This window comes from Pan paniscus, chromosome 8 (genome assembly GCF_029289425.2).
Source record: "Pan paniscus chromosome 8, NHGRI_mPanPan1-v2.0_pri, whole genome shotgun sequence".
Taxonomy (NCBI): Eukaryota; Metazoa; Chordata; class Mammalia; order Primates; family Hominidae; genus Pan; species Pan paniscus.
In genome coordinates, this window is record NC_073257.2 from 85,513,900 (window position 1) to 85,528,256 (window position 14,357).

General features: G+C 43.3%; 1 protein-coding gene across 2 annotated transcripts in view; it reads right to left on the minus strand.

The window, feature by feature from the left end:
• Positions 1–14,357, minus strand: part of CFAP70 (cilia and flagella associated protein 70) — a 105,383-nt gene that overhangs the window by 84,211 nt on the left and 6,815 nt on the right. For both annotated transcript variants that reach the window (XM_055092975.1, XM_055092977.1), the window contains exons 4-7: positions 10,567–10,665; positions 10,300–10,379; positions 7,206–7,385; positions 3,350–3,532 (exon numbers count right to left, since the gene is read on the minus strand). In XM_055092975.1, coding sequence (XP_054948950.1) covers positions 3,350–3,532; positions 7,206–7,385; positions 10,300–10,379; positions 10,567–10,665 — 542 coding nt within the window. The remainder of the gene's footprint in view (positions 1–3,349; positions 3,533–7,205; positions 7,386–10,299; positions 10,380–10,566; positions 10,666–14,357) is intronic.

Sequence of the window (14,357 nt, forward strand, 5' to 3'; positions counted from 1 at the left end):
ATGGGGTAACGTTGGTAATTTTGTGTTGTTTTCTTCTAAAAACATTTGACCCTTGAACAACACAATTTGAATTGCATGGGTCCACTTATATATATGTGGATTTTTTTTTTTTTTTTTTTTTGAGACAGAATCTTGCTCTGTCACCCAGGCTGGAGTGCAGTGGTACCGTCTCGGCTCACTGCAGCCTCCGCCTCCCGGGTTCAAGCGATTCTCTTGCCTCAGCTTCCCAAGGAGCTGGGATTCAGGCGCACACCACTATACTGGCGAATTTTTGTGTTTTTAGGACCAGGCTGGTCTCAAACTCCTGGTCTCAAGTGATCTGCCCGCCTTGGCCTCCCAAAGTGCTGGGATTACAGCCACCGTACCTGGCTCATATGTGAATCTCTCTCTTTTTTTTTTTTCTTAGACAGAGTCTCACTCTGTTGCCCAGGCTGGAGTGCAGTGGCATGATCTCAGCTCACTGCAACCTCCACCTCCCAGGTTCAAGTGGTTCTCCTACCTCAGCCTCCCGAGTAGCTGAGATTACAGATGTGTGCCACTACACCCAGCCAATTCTTGTATTTTTAGTAAAGATGGGGTTTCACCATATTGTCCAGGCTGGTCTCAAACTCCTAACCTTGTGATCCACCTGCCTTGGCCTCCCAAAGTGCTAGCATTACAGGTGTGAGCCACCATGTCTGGCCATGTGGATCTTTTTTAAACCAAATATGAATCAAAAATACAGTATTTGTGGGATGTAAAACCCACAAATATGGAGGGCCAACTTGTCCTATACATAGTTTCTACAGGGCTGACTGCAGGACTTGAGTATGCACGAATTTTGGTATTTGCAGGGGTCCTGGCAACAACCCCCATGTACACCAAGGGATCACTATACTTTTTTTTTTGAGACACGGTCTCACTCTGACACTCAGGCTGGAGTGCAGTGACACAATCCTGACTCACTTCAACCTCCACCTCCAGGTTCAAGTGATTCTTGTGCTTCAGCCTCCCAAGCAGCTGGAATTACAGGTGTGTGCCAACGTGCCCAGCTAAGTTTTGTATTTTTAGTAGAGACAGAGTTTCATCATGTTGGCCAGGCTAAGCTCGAACTCCTGACCTCAGTGATCCACCTGCCTCGGCCTCCCAAAGTGCTAGGATTACAGGCATCAGCTACTCTGCCCAGCCGAGATGACTACACTGATTTTTTATTTGGTGAGCCAGTCCTTCTGAAGTCTGACTCCCTTTCACAATTTCCAAGGAAACCTTTTCTTTACTTTTCTAAATGCTTCTGTCTCTGGGTCTTCCTTTGACTTAAATATTTGCTTTTATATACATAAGAAAGTATCTAGAAGGAAACACAAGAAACTGTAACAAAGGTGACAACTGTCACAGAATCCTTGGTCGGTTGCTTTTCCAGCAGAAAACCTCTGTGGCTGGTCACACCTTTGCCCAAATTTTGCTTGGGCCTGCTAGGCTCATTTCACCCACTTGGCCTGGCAGGCTATGCTAGGCTTGCACTACTGGCCTGGATCCCATGCCTGCCAAGGGTGAGCTAGGCATGGATCATTGAGGGGTGTGTAAGTAAGCGATCATGGGGTCTGGCCATTGTGCACAGCCAGGCATGCTGGCTGCAGCAGAGCCGGCAGCTCCAGGCATCAGCACAGGTGCCAGCTCCCTGCGAGGCTGTGGCTGAACCAGGCATATTGCAAACGGCTTCCATGGCCGGCACCAAGGAATGTGGTGGTGCTCAGAAGCTTGGAGACACCAGAAACTGAAGAGCCCCAGGTGTCACAGACCTGGCTCAGGGAGCTCCTAGGTCTGGGCTTCCCAAAGCACCATAACTCTTCTCTCTTCTCCCCTTTTTGTCACCCACAATGTGATGAGCAAGGGACATGTTTCAGCCCTGTTTGTGTTACAGCTCTTTCAGCCCCACCATTCCGCAGGTCCTGAGTTCTTGTTTTGCATCCAGGAAGAATGAGGTACACAGACAAGCGGAGGGTGAGCAAAGCAAAGAGGTGCTTTACTGAGCAACAGAACAACTCAGAGGAGACTCACTGAGTAGTGGTAGCTCCTCTCTGCAGGCAGGTTGTCCTGACGAGTGCCCAGCTCTCAGAAGAGAGGAGACCCACAGTGGGTAGCTCCTCTCCACAGGCAGGGTGTCCTGACGAGTGTTCAGCTCTCAGCAGACAGGAGACCCACAGTGGGTAGCTCCTCTCTACAGGCGGGGCATCCCAATGACTGTTCAGCTCTCAGCAGAGAGGAGACCCACAGTGGGTAGCTTCTCTCCACCGGCAGGTCATCCCATCCTTTGCCTGAGTCTGGCTGAGTCATGGGTTTTTATAGGCTCCAGAGGGGAGGAAGTAGATGCTGACTGATCCATGGGAGGCCATGGGTGGGGCCAGAAAAGTACCATAAGTTCTCACTCCAGTCCATGGAACTAGCAGCCTGGCCCCCAGACCTAAGGCGGTCCCTGGCCTGAAGGTGGGGTTTCATTGGGGACCTGCCCCTTTTTGCCCAGGAGCCTGTCTGCCTCCTGCTGCCATCCACAGTGCCCTGGCTGTTCATGCTGAGGGGTGCCTGTAAGCCCATGCCAAGCTGCCCTCAGTGGCCCCTCGGACTTTCTCCCATGCTCGTGGGTGCCCAAAGTCTGGAGGGGGATCGAGGTGGCAGGGGGTTGGTGTGTCAGCACTTCCCTGAGCACATGCGCACCTGGCCAGGTTGTGACAGCACCGGGCTTGGCCACAGCTTTGCTCCAAAATTGGAGCAGGCACCAGGAGTAGGCAGAGGCCAGGCAGCAGGAGCAGGCACTTCCAAGCCTGTGGGGGCAGGAGGGCTTCCCAGCTTCCAAGAGTGCAGAGATGCCTGGGTATGCAGCTGTGGTTGGGCAGCTGCAGCTGCACATGGGAGGGCACTTGTTCCCAGCTCCCACCAGCTCCATGGAGCGTGTAGGCCCAGTCAGGACTCCCCCACTGCAGCCAGCATCATGGCAGGAGCTGCTCCAGACTGGCCACTGCTGCCATCACTACTAGGGTAATGAGATGGGGAGGAATTAGAAGGAAGAGACATGACTAGAGGACACTTTCACTGCATACATCTTCATTTTTAATTTTGACAGTAACTGATAATTACCTATTCATAAATCAGTAAATTTAAAATAAAATAAAGAGTACATGTGATATAAATTATTTTGTTTTCTGGACTTAAGAAGCCAGAAGATATTTGAATCAGAATTAGATATGTGTTTTATTTTGGCATGTAAGTATTTTGACAGGTGACAAATGTATATAAATTACAGTAATTCACAAAATGTTTTATCATCTGTCAGTACACTAAGTTTATCACAAAAACCTGTATATCAGGCTCTCACCTCAGGATGGTTGAGTTCTCCTTCTTCTTCTTCATAGGGACCACCAACAATGAATGCATCAGGAATGTTATTAGCTCCTGGAGCCAGAATGTTGGCAATTGGCCACTTTTTGGGCCGGGGAACAGGTTCCCTTTCCCCTCCAAGCTTCAGAGTTCCATTCTTAAATAAAATGGGATAGTCCTTCTACAGAAATAGATACCATATGTCAGGAAAATTTGTAAAGGACTTTGAAATGGACAAGAAGATTATTCAAGTGTCTTTTCAATGGAATGCTGAGTGTTGTCAAACATACCCCTCTATGATTAATCTGATTCTAGAGAGGGGCCTGTGCCCTTCATTCTCTTTGTGCTATTTTACAACTCTGTAACTTATAGACATTTGATAATAATGCAAATTATTCTTGTTCATAAATATGCAGATACAGTTTGTCCAGTGGCAATGTAACTGATTATTTCCCTGAAGCTAATGACAAGTTTTGAATTATTGGCAAATTCATTTCAGCATTCCTGATGCCTATATACTCCTTTGAACTTGTTGTCACATTTTACTGATTCCCTCATTAATTAGTTAAATAAAATCTTGGACCAAATTCTGTGTTATTTATATTTATATGAGAGTTGTGCTTATACCTGTTTAAAAATTATCCTTTAGAAAACAAACTAAAATCTGGCAAGGGGCTAAAAATATAGGCATTTTCATGTCTTATAACTTATCCAAAGTATACTTGCAGTAGAAAATTGGTAAAATATATAAGTAGGCAATTTATAGAAGGGGAAATTAGAACATCCAACATTTAAATAAAAACATGCTATGTTTCATTAATAATCAGTAAAGTGCACATTAAAACAATGAGATATCAGCCAGGCAAGGTGGCTTAATGCCTATAATCCCACTTTGGGAGATAGAGCCAGGAGGATCACTTGAAGCCAGGAGCTTGAAACCAGCCTGGGCAACATAGTGAGACCCCCATCTCTACAAAAAAAAAAAAAAAATTAAAAATTAGCTAGATGCAATGGCATGCACCTGTAATCCCAGCTACGTGGGAGGCTGAGGTGAGAGGATTGCTTGAGTCCAGAAGTTCAAGATTACTGTAATCTATGATTGTGCCACTGCACTCCAGTCTAGGTGATGGAGTGAGACCCTGTCTCTTATTAATAGATAGATAGATAGAGAGATATATAGATAGATAAAGAACAGGAACAAGAAGTTTACTGGAAAAGATAAATAAATGGCCCTTAAATTAAAAGGAAGTTCTATTTCCAACACTATAGCAAACTAAAGTACAACAGAGCCTTCATCAGCAACAAACACAACAAACTAGATAAAGTAGAACAGCAACAACAAAAAAAGAGTTATATTTTATCACATAGCCAAGGTCAAAAGAAGTAAATGAAAGTCTAGTCCAGTCACGGTGGCTCACACCTGTAATCCCAGCACTTTGGGAGACCGAGGCGGGCGGATCACAAGGTCAGGAGTTCGAGACCAGCCTGGCCAATATGGTGAAACCCCATCTCTACTAAAAATACAAAAATTAAGCCGGGTGCGGTGGCTCACGCCTGTAATCCCAGCACTTTGGGAGGCCGAGGTGGGCGGATCACAAGGGCAGGAGATCGAGACCATCCTGGCTAATACGGTGAAACCCCATCTCTACTAAAAATACAAAAAATTAGCCGGGCCTGGTGGCGGGTGCCTGTAGTCCCAGCTACTCGGGAGGCTGAGGCAGGAGAATCGCTTGAACCCAGCTCCCCTCCCGGGAGGTGGCGCTGGCAGTGAGCCGAGATGGTGCCACTGCACTCCAGCCTAGGCAACAGAGCAAGACTCTGTCTCAAAAACAAAAAAAATACAAAAATTAGCCGGGCGTGGTGGTGGGCGCCTGTAGTCCCAGCTACTCGGGAAGCTGAGGCAGGAGAATCACTTGAACCCAGAAGGCAGAGGGTGCAGTGTGCCGAGATCGCACCACTGCACTCCAGGCTGGGTGACAGAGCGAGATTCCGTCTCAAAAAAAAAAAAAAAAAAAAGAGAAAGAAAAAGAAAGTCTAAAAGTGCCAGAACTGGCAGCAGCAGCAACTCAGTACCCAAGGGATAAGCTCATGAGCTGATGCTGCGCCAACCCAGGAAACGTCAGACCCAGACACTATTATAGAGAAGCAATAATGGCCCCATGCTCAGGCAGGACAGGAAGCTGGAACTAAGACTACTGCGTAAAACTAGGACCTGGGGCTGGGTGTGGTGGCTCACACCTGTAATCCCAGCACTTTGGGAGGCTGAGACATGCGGATCACCTGAGGTCAGGAGTTCAAGACCAGCCTGGCCAACATGGTGAAACCCCGTCTCTACTAAAATACAAAAAATTAGCTGGGCGTGGTAGTGGGCACCTGTAGTTCCAGCTACTCAGGAGGCTGAGTCAGGAGAATTGCTTGAACCCGGGAGGCACAGGGTGGGGTGAGCCGAGATCATGCCACTGCACTCTAGCCTGGGCGACAGAGTGAGACTCCATCTCCATCTCCAAAAGCAAAGCAAAAAAGAATTCTAGGACCTGGTAGGGCAACCTTTCATAAAACATCAGAATAAAGGAGCCCTTTTCAAGTTTAAAATGATGTAAGAAACCTAAAAGAAAAAGATTTAACTATTAAAAAACTTTTGTGTACCAAAGCAATGACCCAAATTAAAAATAAATAATAAACCAGAAATAAATATGATAAACTATAAATTGACAAACTTGAAAGAAAACATTATTTTTCTCTACATATGAAGAATTTTTTTTTTTTTGAGATGGCGTTTCACTCGTTGCCCAGGCTGGAGTACAATCTTGGTGCAATCTTGGCTCACTGCAACCTCTGCCTCCCAGGTTTAAGTGGTTCTCCTGCCTCAGCCTCCCCAGTAGCTGGGATTACAGGCACCCACCACCATACCCAGCTAATTTTTTGTATTTTTAGTAGAGACAGGGTTTAACCATGTTGGCCAGGCTGGTCTCGAACTCCTAACCTCAGTTGATCTACCTGCCTCAGCCTCCCAAAGTGCTGGGATTACAGGCGTGAGCCACTGCACCCCAGCCAGAATTTAATACATCAGCAAGAAAAATACTAAGCCCTCCAGGAGAAAAAAAAATAAAAGACACTTTTAATTATCAAAATTAGCAAAAACAAAGAGAAAATTTTCAATACAATCTCAAAGTTGGAGAGAGGGCAATGCACAGATCTGCCTCATATAACTATGTGGGCTGTTCCCCGGAAGGGTGATCAGCCATCTCATTTGCCTAGGACTGTCCCAGTTGTGGTGCTGAAAGTCCCATGTCCCAGGAACCTCCTAAGTCCTCAGCAAACTGAACAGTTGCTACACAACTTTAGTGGGTCATCCACATACACGGCCCTGGAAATAAGATAAGTGGAAGTGTTAACTGAATAGAAGAAGCCTTTTAGCAAGCAAGTTAGAAATCTCCATCAAGAGCCTAAGAAACTCCATATCCAATCATTCCTATACCTAGAAATTTGGCCTAAGAAAATAATCTGGAATTAAGAGAAAGTTTTGTTTAATAAAGCACGTTGCACAAAATCTGCAAAATGTACACATAAAAATAATCTGTATAGAAATACACCAAAATTGGCCATTTTAAATCTTACATATTTTCCACCATATATTTATATAAATTATATTTAATGCATAATATATAATATGTAAATTATAAACATTAAAATCTGTATATAAAATAGAAATAAACTGTATTTTTCAAGCCTAAAATAAATCTCAGCCATTAGCAGTGCAATGCTTTGAATGAAATCTTAGAGGTGAGGAAGAGATGGCCATATGAGTACAGACATGTATGAATCTCTATAAATATCTGGCAGTAGGGCTTTACCTCTCCAAGTGATGGAACTTGCAGACCGACCATGTAGTTCTGCCCAGGACCTGTTGGAATGAAGGATTCAGGCACAGAGTAAGCAGCCTCCAACGTGACCTTCAGTAGATTGCCCCCTGAGATCTGGGCTGTGGTCAGTAAAGGCTCTGCCACTAATACTTTAACTTCAAGACTGCACTGCTGTAAAAGAATAAAATTACGCAGCATTTTGAAAATTGCCAGAGATCTTCCTTTTTTGCATTATCTCATTTGAATCTCATATTACTGTTCAAGATAAGAAGGTAAAGCTTAATTATTTCCATAAGTTGAAACCATGTTCTCTAAGTCCCATGAGTTGGAGATAGAGCCAAGAAGAGAATCTTAACCCTAAACTAGATCCCTTCCCACTCTACCATACTGAGGTAAAGTATATATATAAATACATATAAAACAGGAATTGTAAGATTCTGTTGAAATATTGGCCAGGCATGATGGCTCACTCCTGTAATCCCAGCACTTTGGGAGCCAAGGCAGGTGGATCACCTGATATCAGGGGTTCGAGACCAGCCTGGCCAACACGGTGAAAACCCATCTCTACTAAAAATACCAAAATTAGCCAGGCATGGTGGTGCGTGCCTGTAGTCCCAGCTGCTGGGGAGGCTGAGGCAGGAGAATCGCTTGAACCCAGGGAGGCAGTGAGCTGAGATTGTGCCATTGCACTCTAGCCTGGTCAACAAGAGCAAAACTCCATCTCAAAAAAAACAAAAGAAATGTCGATAGAAGTTGCACATGAGTAAGTGAGATTGGGTGCTTTTTTTGCTAGTCTATATTTTATGATTATTTTTGTCATTTTTTTAAATTTTTTTTTTTTTTTTGAGACAGAGTCTCCCTCTGTCCCCCAGGCTGGTGTGCAGTGGCATGATCTCGGCTCACTGCAACCCTGCCTCCTGGGTTCAAGCGATTCTTCTGCCTCAGCCTCCTGAGTAGCTGGGAGTACAGGCGCATGCCACCATGCCCAGCTAATTTTTGTAGTTTTAGTAGAGACGGGGTTTCAACATATTGGCCAGGCTGGTCTCAAACTCCTGACCTCGTGATCCGGCCGCCTTGGCCTCCCAAAGTGCTGGGATTACAGGCGTGAGCCACTGCACCCAGCCTATTTTTGTAATTTAAATGTAATGCTTTGTAATAAGAAAATATTTTTTTCAAATAGATATGTATATATTCCACATATATAGGTATAGACATATATGTGTATACCTCTGACATTTTCACTCAGGATACATACAAAGTAGGTTTTAAATGTGTATTGAGGCTGGGCAAGGTAGGATCTCGCCTGTAATCCCAGCACTTTGGGAGGCCGGGGCAGGCATATTACCTGAGGTCAGGAGTTTGAGATCAGCCTGGCCAACATGGTGAAACCCCATCTCTACTAAAAGAGAAAATGTATAAAAATTAGCCGGGCATGGTGGTGGTGCCTGTAATCTCAGGTACTTGATAGGCTGAGGCAGGAGAATCGCTTGAACCCATGAAGTGGAGGTTGCAGTGAGCCGAGATCACACCATTGCACTCCAGGCTGGGCAACAAGGGTAAAACTCCATCTCAAAAAAAGAAAAGAATGTGTATTGAATGCTAGGCACTTTGCTATATCACTAGGGATATAAAGACAAAGAAGATATAGTTCCTTTCAACATAGAACTCATGTCATAGTGTCAAGATTTATGCAAAATCTATGCTAGAGACCTGTACAAAATGCTGCAGTCAAGGACACCAAGGAGGCAGTGAATAACTAATTATTTGGCTGGGGGTTGACATTTATAGGATAAATAGGCATTTACAACCTGGATTAGCAGAGGAAGGAAAGAAAAAATAATTCTGGATAAGAACACTTTTTGTGGGCTGGTCCAAAGGCAGTGAGTTATCTCAACTGACTGTTCACAGTCAGTTACAGATCAAATTCTTTGTTCTATTCTTTCCCCACTTCTCACTACTGTGCTTAACTAGTCTTAGAGGGGGAAAAACAGTCTATGTAAAGAGGGATTGGAACAGTATGGTATCTTCCATTTAGGTATATGTAAGTAAGTCAGGATTCTGGAACTTGAAGTATTAATATAAGGAAAGGAGTAACGGGAGATGAGGTTGAAGGGGGAGGCCTCCATTATAAAGGATGCTATATGCCTGCTAAGCAATCTGGACCTTAACTTGTAAGCAGTGGGTGAATCCATGAACCACAGAGTACTAAGCAGGGGAAGAGATAAGATCAGATTCACTTTTAAATCACTGTGCAAGCCATGGGAAGGTTGAACTAGAGGGAGGTAAAGGTAGGTACGAGGCTATTTGTAACTATCCAAGTGAGAGGTAATAAGGCAATAAAGAGTAGGAATGAAGCCAAAAAGAAAACCTAAAGACACTTAGAAGATAGAAAAGGTGGGATTTGGTGAAAGGCAGATTTGAGGACTGGTTGTAGTTAGGGTCTGAAGGAATATATATATGTCATGGATATAATTTAGGTTCTATGTTCCATGATTTCATGGATGGGTGATGCCACTAGTCAAAAAACTAAGATAAAAGGAAGAATAGGTTTCAGGGAAGATACTGAGTTCAGTTTTAGAATGTTGAGTTTTAGGTGCCTATGGGATAACATTATAGAGGTATACAGTAGGTGCTTATAAAGTCTGATATTCTAGAACTCCAGAAAGGGGTCTGGGCTAGAACTGTTGGATTAGAAATTTTCAGTGAGAGGCATGCTACCATGCCCTAAAGTATATGAGGTGCTTTCATATACTACTTGAACCATCAGGACATAGCTCAAGAGTTATTTCCATGGTTAAGCCTTCCTTGCCTCTACCTGCGGACAAAGTAACTGATACCTGCTCTATGCCCATGTGCCTCACTCCACCATTTAATCACACTGGGTTATAGTCTATGATATGTAGACTGTGGGCTTTTCAAAGTAGGACTCTGCCTTATTATCTTTGTTTCCCAGAATCTAACACTAAGGGTGCTGTGAAAAGAAAATGCCCAATGCATTACACTCAACTGAATTGAACCTTAATAGCAGACAGAATTGTTACATTGAATGGCAGGCTGAAATGTTGAGAGCTAAAACTCTGATTACCTTAGCACTTGATCTAGGAGTTTCTAAGGGTGAGCCTTGCACAGGGTGCAATGGAACTGTTGTTTGAAATGCACTCTGTCCTGCAAAAAGAAGCCCAAGTTGAGCCAAAGAAGAAAGGGTTAAGTTGGGATGACTGCAGGCAGAGATAAATGTGCCCACTTTTCCCCTCAAATCCCTCAAATTCATTGAGGCTAATTTCTATATCTCTCTGGGGCTAAGTTTTATGAGCTTTGCCATTTCTGCTTTTGGGCAAAGCACACATCTGACCTTCCAGTAAGGGAAGAAGGTCCACCACAGCCTGACCAAGAATTAAGGTCTTCTCTTCTTTCTGTTTCTTTTCCTTTGGTAAAACTTCAGTCACAGTTACTAGAAAAATCAAAACAAAGAAAATGAGACATTTAAAACACATCTATCCAATAACCAAGCTGCAACAAACAAAGCATTGTCAAAGATATGTAAGTTAAAAAAAAATAAACTTGAAAGTACAGAAGGCACCAACATCACTGACTTCTGGTGGAAAATACTGGACCACTTCAGTGACTTTTGAACTTTTTGCCTGCAAGTTATAATAAGAAATGGGTTTTAGATCATAATCATGTACATGCATGTGTATAAAAGTAACTGAGGCTGGGCGTGGTGGCTCACGCCTGTAATCCCAGTACTTTGGGAGGCCAAGGTGGGCAGATCACCTGAGGTTGGGAGTTCGAGACCACCCTGACAAACACGGAGAAAACCTGCCTCTACTAAAAATACAAAATTAGCCAGGCATAGTGGCCCATGCCTGTAATCCCAGCTACTCGGGAGACCGAGGCAGGAGAATCGCTTGAACCTGGGAGGCAGAGGTTGCGGTGAGCTGAGATCAAGCCATTGCACCCAGCCTGGGCAACAAGAGGGAAACTCCATCTCAAAAAAAAAAAAAAAAGTAACTGATACATATGATTATATAACAAAGCTTCATATAATATTAATCTTTACTAGGTCAAAATCCTTAGGTATTTTCTATTCTATTTCATACAGAAGAACTTACTGGTCATAATGCCCATCAATTGATCTTAAGAATGGCTAAAAAGTCACAATCTGAAGTTTGAAAAACACTGCTCTAGGGTGGGCGAGGTGGCTTATGCCTGTAATCCCAGCACTTTGGGAAGCTGAGGTGGGCAGATCACGAGGTCAGGAGATCGAGACCATCCTGGCTAACACAATGAAACCCCGTCTCTACTAAAAATACAACAACAAAATTAGCCAGGCGTGGTGGCGGGCACCTGTAGTCCCAACTACTCAAGAGGCTGAGGCAGGAGAATGGCGTGAACCCAGGAGGTGGAGCTTGCAGTGAGCCGAGACTGTGCCACTGCACTACAGCCTGGGCGACAGAGCGAGACTCCGTCTCAAAAAAAAAAAAAAGAAAAAGAAAAGCACTGCTCTAGATCCCCCTATATTGCCTACCATAAGGCTTGACATATTTTGGAGTAATCCTGTAGCATGCAGAGTATGTACAAGGTTTTTCACTGCAGCATTACTCTGTGTGCTTAACACTTATTATAACAATTTCAAAATTTCAAATACACAAAGTAGAATAGTATAACAACTATCCACATAACCATAATCTAAATTTAACAATTTTTTTGCTTCATCATGTGTAGCTTTGTTTGCTCAAATACTTTTATCATATTTGCTTTGTTTGCTGAAGTACTTTTCAAATAAATTACAGACATCATGACATTTTACTCCTAAATACCAAAGTATACAAATCCCAAGTAAGACATTTTCCTAGAAAACCACAATCAGTTTACCACATCTAGCAAGTGTGTGATAATAGCATTAAATAATTCCTTAATTCATCTAGTGTCCAGTTTATATTTAACATTTCCCAATTATCCCCAAATTTATTTTGTAGCTGGTCTGTTCAAAGACCACATATTGCATTTGGTTGTCATGTTTCTTTTCATTTAGAACAGTCCCCCCTTTCCACATACTTCTCTCAAACACTTCTCTCTTTTGTTGAAGACACCAGGCCAATAGTTACATAGAATGTCACACCTTCTAGATTTGTCTCTTGTTTTATTCCTCATAGTATTTAATTTGTTTCTCAATTCCTGTGTTCCTACTTGGGTTCAGCTTCAGCATTTTCAGCAAGGATAACAGAGTTTGATAACATACTTACCTATGTGGTATGTTATCAAACTCTGTGACCTTTGTAACCTGACAGATGAAAATAGCATCTAAACATAATTTTATTTTTTGTATTAGAATGAGGTTGAAATTTTTTCCATATACTTAAGGACCAGTTACAGTTTCTTTTCCATGAACTTTTCATATTCCTTTCATATGTTTCGTATACTTTTCCATTAGATTCTTGCTCTTATTAATATGCAAGTGCTCTTTAAAGGTAAATTTGCCTTCTGTCTAGAAATGAATTGCAAATTGTATTCCAGTTTGTGGTTTGTCTTTTACAGTTGCTAATGAATATATATATATATATTTTTTTTTCCTGTGGTTTCTACAGTTGTGAAATACTTATAAAGGCTTCCTCTCTCTGATTATTTTAATTCCATGATTTCTTATGGTACTTACATGATTTAATTTTTTACACACATTTTATCCAGGTGGTATTTATTTTGGTGGTTTGTTTGTTTGTTTTTCAAGACCAGGTCTCACTCTGTCACCTGGGCTGGAAGGCAGTGGTGCGATCTCAGCTCACTGCAACCCCTGCCTCGAGGGCTCTAGTGATTCTCCCACCTCAGCCTCTGGAGTAGCTAGGGCTACAAGTGCTCACCACCATACCCAGCTAATTTTTGTGTATATATGTGTGTGTGTGTGTGTGTGTATGTGTGTGTATATATATGTGTGTGTATATATATGTGTGTATATGTGTGTGTGTATATGTGTGTATATGTGTATATATGTGTGTGTATATATGTGTGTATATATGTGTATATATGTGTGTGTGTGCGTGTATATATATATATATATATATATATATATATATTTTTTTTTTTTTTTTTTGTGAGACGGAGTCTTGCTTTGTCACCCAGGCTGGAGTGCAGTGGCGCAGTCTCGGCTCACTGCAAGCTCCGCCTCCTGGGTTCTCGCCATTCTCCTGCCTCAGCCTCCTGAGTAGCTGGGACTACAGGTGCCCGCCACCACACCCAGCTAATTTTTTGTATTTTTACTTGAGATGGGGTTTCACCGTGTTAGCAAGGATGGTCTCGATCTCCTGACCTCGTGATCTGCCCGCCTTGGCCTCCCAAAGTGCTGGGATTACAGGCGTGAGCCACTGCACCCAGTCATTGTTTTTTTGTTTGTTTTTGTTTTTGTTTTTTGAGAGAAAGTCTCACTGTGTCACTCAGGCTGGAGTGCAGTGGTATGATCTCGGCTCACTGTAACCTCCACCTCTCAGGTTAAGTGATTCTCCTGCCTCAGTCTCCTGAGTAACTGGGACTACAGGCAGGCTCCACCATGCCTGGCTAATTTTTGTATTTTTAGTAGAGACGGGGTTTTGCCATCTTGACCAGGTTGGTCTTGAACTCCTGACCTTGTGATCCACCCACCTCAGCCTCCCAAAGTGCTGGGATTACAGGCTTGAGCCACTGTGCCCGGCCCATTATGTTTTTTAATTCAATTTGAGATCTTCCAGTTTTTGGAGTGACTTATGGTTTTAAGTTGAAACCTGGACTTTTCCTATTGTTATGAATCTTTGGATCTTACTTACACCTTCTGTTTTCAGCTGGCTTTTTCCAACACCACCCCAAAAGGGGAAGGAAGGAGATGCTGCCTCATTACTGACAAGTTGGGGTGGAAGTCTAGGTTCCCTACTCAGCCTCCTCTGACACCTGATGGAGGCAGCTCCTCATTACTGCTGAGCAGGGGAATTGGAGTCCTGATTCCTTACTTGGTTTCCACTGATACCACAGTGGGTGTGGACTCATTACCCTTGGGTGATGGTGAAAGTTCTGACTCTAAACTAGGCCTCCTCTGACACCACTCCAGTGGGAAGTGAAGGGACACCTTGCTGCTGACAGTTTGGGATAGAAGTCCAAGATCCATGTGGTCTCCACTAA